The 15518-nt window shown below is 50.6% G+C and overlaps 1 protein-coding gene across 6 annotated transcripts in view; it reads right to left on the minus strand.

The window, feature by feature from the left end:
- The window catches only part of WHRN (whirlin), a 58485-nt gene extending 47262 nt beyond the window's left edge, over positions 1–11223 (minus strand). The window contains exons 1-2 of one of the 6 annotated variants that reach the window (XM_030000664.2): positions 11180–11223; positions 10452–11124 (exon numbers count right to left, since the gene is read on the minus strand). In XM_030000664.2, the coding sequence (XP_029856524.1) occupies positions 10452–11051 (600 nt within the window). In that variant the 5' untranslated portion in view covers positions 11052–11124; positions 11180–11223. Of the gene's footprint in view, positions 1–10451 lie in introns of all 6 variants that reach the window. The other 5 variants (XM_030000666.2, XM_030000665.2, XM_030000669.2 and 2 more) reach the window with 5 other exon arrangements.
- Positions 11224–15518: the final 4295 nt, after the last annotated feature.

Here is a 15518-nt window from a genome sequence, read left to right on the forward strand (position 1 = left end):
GCAGCCAGCAGCCTGGGCAGACTGTGCTGAGGGACAGAGCCCAGATACAGCCTCTGGCTGGAGCTCTGCACTGCCGGGACCATTGCCATGGGCTTCACTTCCCTCTCCCATGAGGAGTAGCTGGTGCTGGTTCTGCTAAGCCAGCTGGGAGACCCAGGACATGGGTAGAGCCAGTCCTGGATGGGCAGGTTCAGACCAGTATCCAGGGGCAGATCCAGCCCTAAAACATCTTTACCCAGCTGTCCCAGCAAGCAGGATTATTCTCTCCTCTGTTTCATTTTAATTTAATTTCTTAGGGCTGGTTAGAGGGGGCTGACTGACAATCTGGGAATCAGAGGTGCTAATTACTGATAGACCAAGGACCACAGGCAGCTTCTTCAACACATCTTTCCCTGCCATTGCACAAGCATTTTGGCCAGCAGGGACCATATCTACGACAAAGGGCAGGACCCATTTTCCAGCTGATCTCCCTGAACATCAAGCACTTGGCAGGAATTATTTTCCAGCCCTATCACATTGGCTTCTCCCACACCATGCATCCACCCTGGCCTCCTGAAATGTGTTTGCAGAGGGTCCCAACAACCCAGCTGAGCACAGGATTTTGGCCAGCTGCATTGGCCCCTTGGTGGAGGGGGAGGTTTATGACAGGTTTCCACCACTGTACCCTCCTCCCTTGTAAACCCTGGTCCCTGTGCCCGGCAGCCTAGCTACTGCTGGAACATTCAGCACTTTGCCCTTCCCCACTCCCAGGGAGATGCCACAGTGCCAGCAAGCTGGCACAAGTCCACTGACCTCAATTTTGCTGTCAGCCCTACTTATAAAGCAACAACAGCAAGCGAGAGGGCCAGCACCTGCCCACACAAATATGGGTGCTTCATTCCCATGAAGCAGGTCACCCCAACTCCCTGGGACAAAAGGAAAAGCATTTTGGGCCCATGGAGAGAAAGGATAGGCTCTGGATGGGAATACTACAAGGGAGAACTTCTTTCCTCACAGACACGCAAGTTGTCTTGTGTCCAGTGACTGCAGAGATAACACCACAAAAGCAACAGCGTAATTCACCTGCAAGCTCTTTGGAAAAGCGTGTTATTTGACAGGCATACTGAACCTAACTCATTTGCAGTGGACCATTAAATAAAATAATTCAACCTCCTTAATCCCCTCTGCAGAATCAGACAGTGCAGACTGCATCTCCATTTCCTTTCTCAAGCCATTTCAGGGACTTGCTACATGTTGTTCAGTGTTGCTGTGTTTCGCTCCAGAATGAGATAAAATCTGGCTTTGCCCCATCTATAATGTATTTGAAGACCATGGTATGAAAGGTTTAACACTGGCACCACAGTGTGCAAGCACACCTGCTAGAAGACAAGCTTAAGGAAATAATTTAGTTGAATCTGGGGATGAGTGCCAAAACATTTAGCAGGGAAACAAGTCACCAATTGCCTAGAAATGTTATTAGAAGAAGCAAGTGCCAGAAGGAAGGGCAGATTGATTCCATAAGGCCACTGATCCCCTGACAACACTCTATTTAATTATCAAGTCCTTTGAGAGTGAAGTAGATTGCTTAAAATAGTCAAAAAAGGAAACACACATCTCCTGTTCCCACAGTTATTACCTTTTAAAAAAAACAAAACCCAAAGCAACACACAATGCAGCGTGTTCTTTCCTAAGACCAACACTGGCAGCTGCCACTCTACCTGAAACCCACCTGTAACAGGCCATTCTTGCCCAGCACATCTTGCATTACTGAAGGCTTCCCACACCCGCCTTCAGAATTTTCCCCTTGTTCTTTCCACTTCTCGAGGGCACCAAAATGTTGAAGGCTGTGTAAAAGCATCTTCCAGGCCTTCAAAAATTCCCCCAGTAGGAACACAGATGTCAGAAATCAATGGCAATTAATCACCAGTATTCTTCTGGCAGCCTGAATAAAATATGCGTCTCATACGGATACAGCCCACTCACTTACCTTCGCCGCTAATGAAATGAGCAATCTATTCCAATTCATTCTGTTAGTGGGTAGATCACAGTTTGATACAAGAAGCATTAACTATGAGCCATCCTCCCCCTTGCTACAGACACAAGCTGCTTTCTTCCGGCAATAATAGACTCTCCAGAGCTGTTTGGCTTCTTGGGCTGCACAGATAATGGGCATCCAAGCACTCGCTCCATTTGCAAGCTGCAAAGGTCAGTGCGGAGGTTATCAATCATTGAAGTACCACGCAATTTTGCACCAAGTCCCCAAAAAATAAGGCAGAGACTTGAAAAAAAGCTGCAAAGGGGAAAGAAATGCAGAGATGCCACAGGAGGGAGGCAGAGGGAGCTTTTGCAGCACGCTCCAGCACCATGGAGGGAACAATTTGCAGAAGTTTGTCTAACCACTATTTCCTGCGCTATCCTGGGGTGTTCCTGCTGGACCCAGGTGGGCTCGGGTAGTTTTAAGCTCGTGGGCTCAGCTAGACTGAGCAAAACCATCTCAGTGCCAGTGGGAATGATGAGGCTCCCTGTGTCTGCTATGGCGGGGAGGGGGCTGCAGGGGCAGGACCGTGAGACCTTTTACAGAGAGATTGATTGAGCCCTATCAGCTAAATGGTTCCTCCGCTGGCAGAAAGGACAGAGCAGAAGGCAGCAGGCAGAGGTACTACCCGCCTGCCTGCCCCCAAAAGCTCACTCCAGGGATCCTCTGCAGGCAGGACAAATAAGACTACGACAGCTCCCACTACACACCTTGGTTAAGGTCAAGTTTGCCAGGTGCCATACAAATGCATAGGGAGAGATTGTCCCCTGCCCCAGACTGCAGTCTGCAGCCACAAATAAGATGCTTTGGATCAAGTGTATCCCCTCCCCACCTGGCTTGACAAAGACCAGGGAACTGCTTCTGTGCAGAGGAACCAGGAGACTCATCTGCACTGACGTATGCGAACAGCTTGTCCCTGTGTGGGGAGGACGTGTGGCTGGGGCAGGCAGGAACGAAGAAAACTGGTACAAGAAAAAGGTGACAGAGGCAGGTGGAGAGAGAAATAAATAGAAGGAGGGATGAAGGGAAGCGGAGGCACTCCAGATGGAGTGCTGGATGAGTGGAACCAGAGAGGAAAGCAGTGGGTAACACAGCATAGGGGATGGGGGGTGTGAAATGGCCTCCCTGTCAGGAAGACAAATGGGAATTTGCAGGAGCCACAGTCCAACCTCCCCCCCTCTACCAAGGCAAAGGCGACAGCAGTTTGGCTTTCAAGTAGTGGCACTTATGCAAATGTATGCAAATTGATGCATAATTATGGTGATTGCATACATTTAGCCCCAAGGCATCAGGAAGCCCATGTCCCTTTCACCTGGAAAGGTCAAATGAAATCCTAGCTCCAGCGCCCTCTCCCTAACCCTTCCGAGGGCTGACATCCCCCATCCCTGCTTCAGCACAACAGCTCCGTAACCTCCCACCCCCTCAAAGCTGGTCACTGCCCAGTGTATCCCTCAGGCAAATTCAGCACAGTTTTAACAAGAGCAGAAAACTCCAGAAAGCTTTATTTCAATGCAAGCCTAGAAAGCTGTTTAGGTGCTTTCTGGGGTGGGGTGTGTGCATGAGGGAGATCTAGGTCAAAGCGCCCCCCGCTGCTGGCTTCCTCTTGTCTTCTCTTTCTACTCCACACCAAACAATGCTGAAAAATACCATGAGAACCACCAACGAACCCATGTTGTCTAGATATGGTTAGTTAGTTGGTAGAAAAACTAACTTTGAAAGAATCGATGGGGGGAAATGAGCAAGACACTTGACTAACCACCAAGGATACCCAGTCAGTGCCTGCACAAAGCAGAGGCCCTTCCAGCCTTCCCTGCCAGCACATCCTACCCCGAGAGGCTCAGATGCAGTTTCTGAGTCCAGCAACAAGAAGCTGGCAGGAACAGAGTTCCTCCAGCCTGCCCAGATCCCTGCTTCACCTGTATTTACTAAGCACTTGGTGGTCCGTGACAGGGAGAATTCACAGAGCGTCCAGTCAAAAGAAACTAAGCCAAATCATTTTAGCAGATGCATTGTCAGTTCAGGCGAGAGGATTTAGAGCCGAATAATTCTCCAAGCAGACGTGGCTGTGGCATTGAGGAAAGTGTCAAGAAAATCCATCATCTTCCCTCAGGACAGAGGAACCGAGTAAAAGATATTTTAACTCGCCATCTATACTGCACACTAACGCTTTTGTTTTCTTCTAATGGACACTAGAAGGAAAGACAGGCTTTTACCCTTTGGGTTATCTTATCAATTTCTCTACTGAGGTAAAACTTTTTATTTACAAGGAGCCCACTAAATAACATTTATTCTCCAAGAACTCAAGGATGCCCTAACAACACTAACCCTGATGAACAAGCCAATACCAACGCCAAGTACTATCATCTTTGCATTATGAGGAGAGGAGAGATTAAGGACCTCATTCTAATCTTTCACATCAGTATAATCTAATTTGATTTCATTAGGGCTGATTGTGATTTGCTGGTGTAATGAAGGGAAACATATGACTAAGTAACTTGCCCACTGAGGGAAATCAGTGGCAGAGCAGCAAATATAACCTACTCCTAACTCCAGTGCAACAGCTAAACCCACATTCCCAGAGATGCTCTCTGTAAGTGCAAGTTCACCGCGCTCCAAGTTACACATGATATTAATTTGATCAGCTCAGATTAGCTCACAGTGACGATGGAGCATCGCCTCTCAGCCCCGCAGTCAGGCCCTCAGTACTAGGTGAGGTCCAGTGCTCGAGCCTGCTCCACTGCATGTCATCAGATCTGCCTGTGAAACCAAGAACATCACTTGCCAGATCTACACTCTGTCAATGCCATGAGCCATTCCCTTTAAGAAGCATTAAAACTAATTTAACATGCAGATGCCTCCAAGGTCAAGAGTGACCTTTTTCCCTCCCTCTTTTTCCTAGAGGGAGATCCTGGTGACTTTATACTTCCCACCCTCTCCCTCTCAGCTCAGCTGGCTACGGAAGTTAAAATGGAAACCGTCTGCAGGACAGAAAAGCAGAGCAGAAGCCTGTGGCATTGCACAGCACCTGCGTTTTAAGCTGTAGGTGCTTTTTTGCGTGCAGTTCTTGGGGTTTTTTTGCTGTTTCTACGCAGACCCAGAGACCAAGGAATAGGTTACTGCTCTAACTATTGGGGTAGATGCTAGTCACATCCTTCTTTTCCATGCTCCAGCTACCTGAGATCTCTTGGGAAGGGGAGAGGTTTCTAGTGTCTCGATCAGTCAGTGACTTCTAAAAATACAGAGACAAGCAAGCAGTCATTTAAAGAAACAAGGCTGACGTCTTTACAGAATCAGGGGATCGATGTACTGCTTTCACTCCTCATTATTCCCAACCATGACTGTGTGTGATGGTCCACAACTCCAAGTACTTGGAAGGGTTAAAAACCAACCAAAGAAACCAAGCTGCATTCACTCCTACTAGCTATTACAATGCCTGTATAGTACAGTGGTGATTACTGACTACAGCAAATAAGCAGTCTCAGATAATGATAATCAATTAATTGGGCATCACAAGAAACAACGAAATGAGATTTGCTTTCTTGTAAGCTGCCTGGAAAGTAGAATTGCTCTAAATATGCTTCCAAGGCTCAGGGCTGCACGTCTCTTCTGTCACTTCTCAGCGGTCTTTTAGCAATACCACAAGTGCCTTTACCAGAAGCAGCCGGAGCCCTTTCTACCTCATATGAAATATTATGGTCTCTGAAGAGATCACCTTGTTTGCCATCATGAAAGTCCAAATGAATAGAACATAAAGAGAATTTTAATATCCTTTTAATTATTTTTAAATGCCCACTTGACACTACCAGAGCAGGAGACGGAAAGGCTGGTTTGGAAGCAGTGAAAACCTCTGCCTGAGCAGAGAGCTTGTGGCAGCTGCCGATGCGATCCCCCTCCGTCGCAGGCGAGCCTTCCCAGGCAGGGCTGGAGCAGGGACCAGAGCACGGCGCTGCGTTCTGGAGACCTTTGCCTTGCCAGTAACAGCTCTGCCTCATCACAAGCCCTCCCCTGGCCCCACCATAACTGCAGCAAAACCCACAGCTTCTCTCCAAAGACACTTGGAAGAACCCAAGACCGTGGACTTGAACTACCCCAGTTCCTTCAAAATAAACTCGATGCGAGCCCACTGACTTTGGCAAAGCTACCACAGATTTACAGCAAGATGAAAGAATCATGGTCACTAAGACCGATGCATACAAATTAGTCTAGTTTTGGTGATCAAGCTGTCAGCATGAACAGAAAGACACAGCAGGGCAAATGGTATCAGTGCAGCTCTTTTGAGGTTGGTGTAGCTCGTTACCCCAAATCCTCAATCAGGAATGATCCATCAGAGTCATGGTACTTTACACCTTCCCTTGTTCCATTCTTCCCTAAACGATTTAAAGGACATAAAAACCTACTGCAAAGCAACAGAAGTAAGGGGTGGGGGAGAAAGTGAGTGCGAGTGTAATACAAACCTCTGAGTAGAGGAGAAATACCTCCCTGTGTAATTGTTTAGTTTTGATGGTCTAAACCTGCAAGCACCTCAATTTTAACTACTCTGGACAAAATATTTCAGCTTATCAATACAAACTTTCAGCAGGACTGCTACAATATAAACTGTGCACTACATAGCAAGGCTGATGAAAGCCAGGCAAGCTCTAAAAAATATGACAGACAATACAAACTTCTTCACCTACACCATAATTCAAATTACAGTGATCTTTTGCTAAAGTGCACTCTTGAATGCTGGAATGATAGAGCTATAATTGTAATGGAGTCATTTAATTTTGATTTGGATGAAACAGCAAGCATGAAACAGACAAGAAATAAAACTCCACTATTCACGTAAAGGTTCAGAAGCGGGTCATTAAGTGAATTGATTTGTAGTGCTTAGGTAATCTTGTCATTTAAGTCAGAATTCCACTTTTTAATCTAATTTACACTAAAATATCTACAAACCCCATTGCACTGGTCACAGGCCACCAGTCAGTTTTCAGCTAGGACAGCATGCAGCTCATTACTTTTGTCTTCTTTGCCCAGTGTTGGGGCAGTTTACATTTGGTGCCACAATTCCACTTTTGGTACCTCATGGCTCTGAGCGATGCCTGAAGAAACAAGGCAGAAAACAGAAATTGCTCCTACCCCACAGTCAGTGCCTCTCCTCCTAGAGAAGAGTGCTGGAAACGGCTGGGGTACTCCTGCGTGGCCAGACTTGCACAAAAAGAAGGCAACTGAGCTATCACGACTTGTAAAATGAATGCAGTAACAACTGTGTGAATGCTCTTACAAGATTGCACAAATAAGTTAAGACTACATATTTATTCACTGCTCTGTCTGAACAGCTGCCTCACTGTCTGTATTCACAGCTGGGCATCTCTGATCACCCTGACAGAGAGAAAGTTGATTTTTGCTTCAGTATGTTCGTCATGCTACGCCAGAGAGAGCAATGTGCCTGGGAGCAGGCCAGGCCAGCAGTGGAAGAGCCTTCCTGATCTCTGCAATCGTCTTATGCCCTGAAGAACAAGCTTTGACAACTTCTTTCACAACAACACGTTCTGCATATTATGAATAATAACACTGTCCTAGACAGACAGTTTCTTGCTGCAGGACAGTCAAGATGGGAGTGCAGCACGGGAACGTGCTCCTCCTCAGACAGATGGAGAACCAGACCATCACTCCACACACAAAAACGGGAGCTGTGCTTTAATCAGACAGCTTCTGACAGAGAGTGAGTTCACCACAGCTACTCCTCTAAAGCAGACAGACAGCATTTCGGAGATCGAGCTACACAGCTGTGGGTTTGTATTAAGAAAGCCTCTCTCTGCTCACCTTCTTCCCTTCTCTGTATTTGATCCCGAGTACAGTGTACGCATAAATGCCAGGACCAAACCCAGCTCTGTTACAAGCCTGTTTCTCCAACGTTTCTCTCTCCACTGATCCACTACAGAGCAGACCAACAGCCACCAGTGAGGATGTCAGGACACGGTGAGGTGTGCTCTGCTCGAGGAGACCAGACCACAGCCAGAGACCTTTGCAGAGCTGTTAACACTTACATCAAGACTGAGCCCAAGATCCCAGGTTTCAAGGGGAAGAAGAGAACATGGGGTCAAGCCACCCTGTACATCACCACCTCACGTCCCTGCAGCTCTGACGCTCTTGCACCCTTTTCCAAAACATTAGACTGAGATATTTGTGTCTCAACCCCAGGAAAATCTTACCAAGACTGCCTTTTAGCATTGCTGAATGCGATCTACTCTTCACTTCCCCCCCCTCCCAAATGCAGCAAGCAAGGACAAATTAACACTTGCTTAATTTTAAAATCTCCAAAGGAACTATTAGAGCTGTACTGTAAATCATTCTGCAACTCTTCCCAAGGGAAGGGTTTGTACCACCACTACGTGGGTCATAAACCCCTCTCAGATGTCACCAGAGTGGAGGAGCTCTAGCAGATGCCAGCACAACTGGGTGCTTGATGAAACCGTTGCTTAAAGAAGTTCAGCTCACAAGCAGACAATTTCTAAGCTTCTCTTTCCTTATCAGGATCACCTTAACAAAATATAGCTCTTGTCACAGAACAACCCCTTGACAAACTGCATCCTACAGGAATTATTTCTGTGCAGGAAGCACTTAGTTTCACTCAATATTAATACTGTCTAAAACACATCACGTACATTATATTAGAGAACAAACAGAAAGTGATGTGAATTACCCAGCAGAGTGGGTTGAATTAGAGATGAAGTCATTTAACAGACCAGAGCATTCCTGACACCTGGTTTCTACCCACCCCAACGCCATAGTCAAAATATGGGGTTTTTTTTTTGCAATCTTCAGGGCACAAAATCGCAGACTAACTTCTGAAACCTTACACTGTGGCTGTCCTATGATTAGGACGGAAAAAAAAAAAGGAATTCCTACAAATCTTTCCTCTGGTCTCAAGATTACCAGGGACTCATTTCCAGCCTGGAAGACATGCCCTTGCTTGGGGCACAGATTTAAAGATGGGGCAGGGAACATGCAGGTTGACTGTGAAGACGCTGTTCAAAGCTGTACAAGATTAATGCACTGTCGGAGGAACGTACCATATGAAGCAGGCTGCGAAGAGAAGCGCTTTAGCTTATTATGGAAGAATTAAAGCACAAACAGCTGCAAAACAGTCTTGTCACCCCAGGTCCCAGCTCTCCACGCTGCTGCCTACAAATTGCTGCCCTAAAAGTAGCTTCTCCAGCTCAATGGGTTTGTGCCTGGCACCGCTGTGCCATGGGAAAGCTCCGAGCTGAGCCCACCAGCCACAGGATCATCTCTGTGAACGGTTTGGGTCACTCAAACACGGACTTTGCCTCAAAGCACTGAGCTTCAGGTGAAAATCCCACAGTTTATGGAGGCCCCCCACCCAGCCTTACATGAAAGCTTTTATCGACAGCACCCCTGCCGTTACGTACTACAACAGGTCTCTGGGGCATATGGAAACATGCTGTGCTGCGGGAATAGCCCGGGGCACTTCAGTTGTGTAACTGTTCTCTTTCTCCCCCTGACACAGTCAGAAGGGATCTGCTCCTGCTTTGGGCTCTGTGCAGTCCTGGGGGGGGGGCGTCGTTCTGCTTCTCCGTGCCTCAGTTTCTCCACCTTTGGGAGAGCTACTACATGCCTTAAAACCCGGCTCAAGCAGCTTTCCAACTCCCACAAGCCTCCCAGACTGAAAGGAAGACACAAGCAGCACCGCTACGTTTCAGAGCCGTTGCGATAAAAAAATACCGCCTAGCCCTGAGGGGACGACCCTGCCGCGTGAGGAGCTGCGGACGCCGCCGCTCTGAGCCCCGGCAGCCCGTCACTGCCCGTGCCATCAGCAGGCGTCGTTATTTTCACCGTAAACTTTCCGGCTCGGCTTCACGCACTGCTGGCGCCCCGTACGCCGGCGGGACCAGCCCGATCTTGCCGGTACGATGCAAACCCGGGGCCGCTTCGCTCCGCAAAGGGGCTGCGGGTTTGCACCGCCGCGTCCCGGAGCGGGGGACCCCGGGGCTGAAGCGGGACGGAGCAGCGACCAAAGCCGGACGGGGGTGCAGCCGGACGGGGCGCACAGCGACAACACCCGGGGAGGCAGCCGGGACACACACAACACGCCCAGAGCGCGACGGGGCGCACGGCGGGCGAAGCGCGGGACGGGGATGAAGCGGAGCCCGGGAGCGGGCGGAGGCGGCGGGACGGGGATGAAGCGGAGCCCGGGAGCGGGCGGAGGCGGCGGGACGGGGATGAAGCGGAGCCCGGGAGCGGGCGGAGGCGGCGGGACGGGGATGAAGCGGAGCCCGGGAGCGGGCGGAGGCGGCGGGACGGGGATGAAGCGGAGCCCGGGAGCGGGCGGAGGCGGCGGGACGGGGCGCACGGCGGCCGAGCGCCGGGCCGGGCCGGGCCGGGGCGGGGGGCGCGGCAGGCGGAGGAGCCCGGTCCGGCGCCGGCTTACCTTGACAGCCTCGGCGTGGGTGACCCTGTCCAAGGACTTGCCGTTGACACCCAGGATCTGGTCGCCGACGCGCAACCCCTCCCGCTCGGCCAGGGAGCCCGGTTCCACCAGGGACACGTAGATGCCGACGCCGTGCTCGGCCCCGCCGCGGATGCTGAAGCCCAGGCCCTCGTGGGCCTTGCTCCGCCGCAGGGTCACCTGCCGCAGCTCGCCGGGGAGCACCGGCGGCGGGGCGGGGGCCGGCGGGGGGCGGCCGGGCGGCGGCAGGTAGGGCCCCTCGGCGGTGTACTGGTCGAAGAGGAGCTGGTCGGAGCGCGGCAGGACGAGGCGGAGCAGCGGCAGGAGCTGCCGGCGGCGGGGCCCGTCGAGGAGGGCGCGGAGGGAGCGCACCAGGTCGCAGACGTTGCGGCGGCCGTGGTAGGCGTTGAGGCAGAGGATGAAGCGCTCCCGCTCCGCCTCGCTCAGCAGCGCCGTCAGCGCCTGGTGCAGCCGCCGCACGTTGGCCGACAGCGGCCGCGGCGCCGGCCCCGCCGCCGAGCCCAGCGAGCCCGACGAGGAGGAGGAGGAGTGCACCGACACGCCGTCCAGCTCCGCGCTCATCGCGCCGCGCCGGACCGGACCCCGCCGGCTCGGACCGGCTCGAACCGAACCGGACCCCGCCGGCTCGGACCGGCTCGAACCGAACCGGACCCCGCCGGCTCGGACCGGCTCGAACCGGACCGGACCGGACCGCACCCGCCGCCCCGGCCGGCGCCGCACGCGCCACTCCACCTGGCCGCGCGCTCGCCGGCGCCTCGCGGAGGCTCCCCAGGAAGTGACGTGCCCGCCGTTGCCGGGAGACGGGTTATACAGAGCGGCCCCGCCGGCGGGACCGCGCCCCCGCCCCGCCCCAGCGCCCCGCCCCCCCGGGAGTGGCAATTAGCGCCGCCGCTCATTACCGCCGGCGCGGGGGAGGAGGATGAGGACGACGAGGAGGAGGTACCGGTTGTCCGGGGCGGTACCAGCCCTGCCCCGGGACCGCCCGCCGCCCGGGCTGAGGCCTGCGCGCAGCTCATCGCAGGAGTGAGCCGCGCGGTAACTGCGGCCACCTCGGTCAGGGAGCCGGTCCCGGGGGTGGTGGCGCGGGCGGGAGCTGCCTGGCTGGAGGAACGGCAGGTCAGGGTGGGCAGCGGCAACAGAAAACCCATCCACTCTTCCTCAGGCCCGGCACAGGAGAAGATCGCTTTTCCCAGGCCCGTCCGTCCCGCTGGGCGGCTTCCACACCCACCCGGGGCCTGCCGTCCCACCCGGCACATCAGCACAGCATACTGGAAGAAGACACTCAGGAAAGCCACGCTGGCGAGCGGGAGGAATCAGCTTGCACCCCAGGAGAACAGCCTGCCCGGGGCACACAGAACCCGTTACGTGACCCGTATGGCTGTTTTCCCATTGCCCAGTGTGCCAGACAGCGGGTTGTCATTAGGTTATGGTACTGGTAATTAGTTATAACTGGTAAGTTAGTGTACGGGTAATTCATCCATTCAGCCGTGATTCAGCAGAGAACCTCAGCGCAGGCTTCCTTTTAATCACAAGTCAATGGGATTTAGGCACGTGCATTACTGGCAGGGTGTTGAAGCAATTTATGATGTCAGGCTTGGAGTCAAACCCAAACTCACTGCAATTAACCCCTCTTCATTTAGCAACTACAGCTGCTCCAGAGAAGCCCTTCCTACGAGGGATCCTGGGGATCTAGATTCAGAATTGCAAACCACAGCATGGATCAGTGGGATTCAGGGGAGTACCTGACGGTACCTAGGGATGCCTAGCCACCCTCTTTTCTGCTTCCACAGCCCTGACTTGTGACTTCAGATCCAAAAGTGAAGCATCAGGATTGGAAGTCAGTGCAGAAATCCATGGACTGCTTTTCCAGTTGCTGGATGAACTGTTTCTCTCTACGTGAGGTTTTAGTTTCTTTTACATCTCTGGAGCACTGAGCAAAGACCATTTTCCATCTCAAGTCATTTGAAATCTTTCTGTCTACTCTGAAGTGCCTTTTGTCTGCTGCAGTAGAGGATTAAACCTAATTTATCAGATGCATCTTGATAGCAATAGAATTCATTTTGTTCGTGGATATGATGGAAGAGCTTTAACAGCTGCATTACAAATAGTTTTATGTATTAAAGCTTTGTTGGAGCTTTCAATGCCTTGTTTAAAACAAAACAAAGCAAAGCAGATTGCTAATTGAAATTCGGGTTCTAACTATGGGTGATAAATAAGCAGACGGAAGAGTCAACATTACTGGAAAAAAGGGACAATATAAACCAGAAAAGTGGGTAAAAACAAAAATACGCCTACATCAGCAAACAAAGAGAAGGGCAAACAAGGTATTGCATGTCTTTGAATTGCACTCAAACACAATTTTAATGCTTAGTACCCCGCTCAAAGGCTCTTCTATTTAAAGTACTACTATTCCCACAAGCACAGTATCTGAGCATCTCCAAACTTTTTTAATCCTACAAGAAGACACGAAGTATGTTAACACAAGCAGATGCAGAAAGAGCTGCCCCCGCACTGCGCTAGCTCCAGACTGCAGCAGCACATCCAGTTCTTCCCAGTTCGGCAGAGCACAGCAATGCCCAAACCACAGCCACCACAGGTATTCAATGACCAAAGTTGCCCAGCGGTGGCATTTGGTCCCTGATACTTTGATATGACTCCAGAAACTATCACAAAGCCAGTTTCCCAAGCCTAAGACAAGTTCATTCCAGTGCTACCTGGCAGAAACACACACAACATCCACACAAGTAGCTGCATTTGGAAATAATTCTGTTTTCTTGCTGCTACTACAGCCCTGCCAGCGGAGGCTGTTCATTCTTGGGATGCCCCATCCAGCTGCTACTTGCCATAGGACAACTCCGAGGCACCCCTTTGGAACAGGGCTGGATGTGATGCTTGTTCTAGTTTCTGCTCACAGAACACATACAAAGTTTTGATCCCCAGATATTTTACAGATTTAGATTGTTCACCCATTGTGCAAGTTAGATCTTCATCACATACTGTCCAGCCAGGGACCCCCACTGCTTTTCCTTTGGAGAAGAATGGGATTGAGATCTTCTCATAGAATCTCAGCTTTGAAGTGAAGCTGATTAATTTCTAGGGGCTTTATCCTTGCCACTGCTTTAAGCACTTAAGCCATGCAGTTGAGAGCGAGCAGCACATGGCCTTGGGCCAGAGGGGAAAGAGGAAGTTCATCCAGCTCTTGGGCACAGGAGCGTTCCCACACCCGAGTAAAACCTCTCAAAGCTTTCTCAGCACAAGTAACACCGCTGAACAAATGCCTCACAGCAGCTTGCCATACCTGTGTAGAGCTGTGTGGCTCCATGGGCCAGATTCTCACTACTGTAAATACAAATAATCCTTTCAGAAAGAGAGCTCTGCCAGCTGGGGAGTTGGCAGCCAGCGCTCAGGATGGAAAGTCAATGCCCGGTACAAATGGCATCACTCTGCAAACATCCAGGTAAGTGGTCGTTTGGAGCCGAAATTAGTGAATGCTGAGAGTCCACATTAACTCCTGGGGCAACTCTTGGCTGAACTGGACCTTTGTCAACCAGAGCGGCTACACAGACACTGGCAGTGAAACCCCAGCACCCTCAGACGCAGCTGGGAGCTGAGTTGAAGCAGTCGGACACTGCAGCTTAGCTCTCAAACAACATTTCAGCTCCAACACCTAGCTTGCACAGCAGAGTGCCTTAAGGCTAGCAAGAGCTGAAAAGTTGTTATTCATTTTCTTTTTTAAATCATCCTTGCAGCACAAAATAATCCAATGCATTTGCTAAGTGCCAGATGAATAAATTGCCTAACCTTTCTGCTTTAATCCATTGTAATCACTTTCCAGAGCACTCTGAAAAGTGAGCTCCATGTTTCCAGAGCAGCTGTGCTTCTAATTAAAAGGCACTGTAGCAAGAAGACAACGAAACGTAATTCTGGTTGGAAATGCCTTGCTGTAGAGTTGGTGGACTGAGCTGAACTGCGAGGAGGGCCAGGGAGGAAGCAGCAGCTGCCTGTGCTGCTAGGCTCCTTAAGAGAGTATTAGGAGATGGCTGGCACTCGGGGCTGCCTCTTGGCTAAATCCCTGTTTAGCAGATTGGCTCCCAATCCTCTGTCCCTGGCCGGCTGGACTGGTTTGTGCAGCTTGAACATGTTCTTTCCTCAGCATGGACAAGAATCAGCTGAGTGCTGCAGTTAAGTGGTCTACAGAAATAGCGAATGCAGAAGAAAAAGCGTCATGAGGGTTTTCTAACAGAACTCCTGGGTACCGTGGGTTTCAGCACCACCTCACCATTTGTCTTGCCATAAAGCTGAATCCAGCACAATTCAGACGCAAGTTCCCCACTGTGCTGGGAGCTGCACAAACAGCGGAGTTGCATGCTGCATCTCTTCAGCTCCAGGTATAACAGGCAGAAGTCGGATTTAAAGAAAAGCCCTAGGAGCAGTGAGAAATCATCATTTCAGGAAGGATTTTCTAAGCTCTGAGTTATAAGCATAAATGTAATCCACTTGCAACAGGAAAGTTTCCAATTTATGGGCCCTGCCATGCGTAATCAGGCCAAGCCCAACTTGACACAGCCCAGGCAACAGCCAGGGGTAGATGCTTAAGAGCAAGGTTCAGGCAGGCAGAGGAGGTAGGGAACTTGGACACTTAAATCCTTCTGTATCTGCATATCTACAAATCTTTATGCTCATATTGCTCAGTGCCACACTGAGACTGTTACTGAGCAAAGCCAGCCTGAAACAGGTTCAGTTGGGTGAGAATTTGTTGTTTTCCATTGTGCAAGAGAAGAACAAAGATGAGAATTTTAGCTCCAAACCACTGAGACATACTGTTTCCACAGAGTGGACACCACAGGATTACAGTTTATCACTCATTTAGATACTGCCTGGATTAAAAAGTAAACCAAATCAGAGAGCAATAGTTTCATCTATATTACCAGAAATATTTTGTTTTAATGCCATTGGAATGCTTTGACACTTACTAAAACCCAAAGTCAAAGCAATTCAAATTAAAACAAAACCACATTTTGGGAAAGC

The sequence above is a fragment of the Aquila chrysaetos genome, chromosome 24 (assembly GCF_900496995.4).
Source record: "Aquila chrysaetos chrysaetos chromosome 24, bAquChr1.4, whole genome shotgun sequence".
In the NCBI taxonomy this organism is placed as follows: Eukaryota; Metazoa; Chordata; class Aves; order Accipitriformes; family Accipitridae; genus Aquila; species Aquila chrysaetos.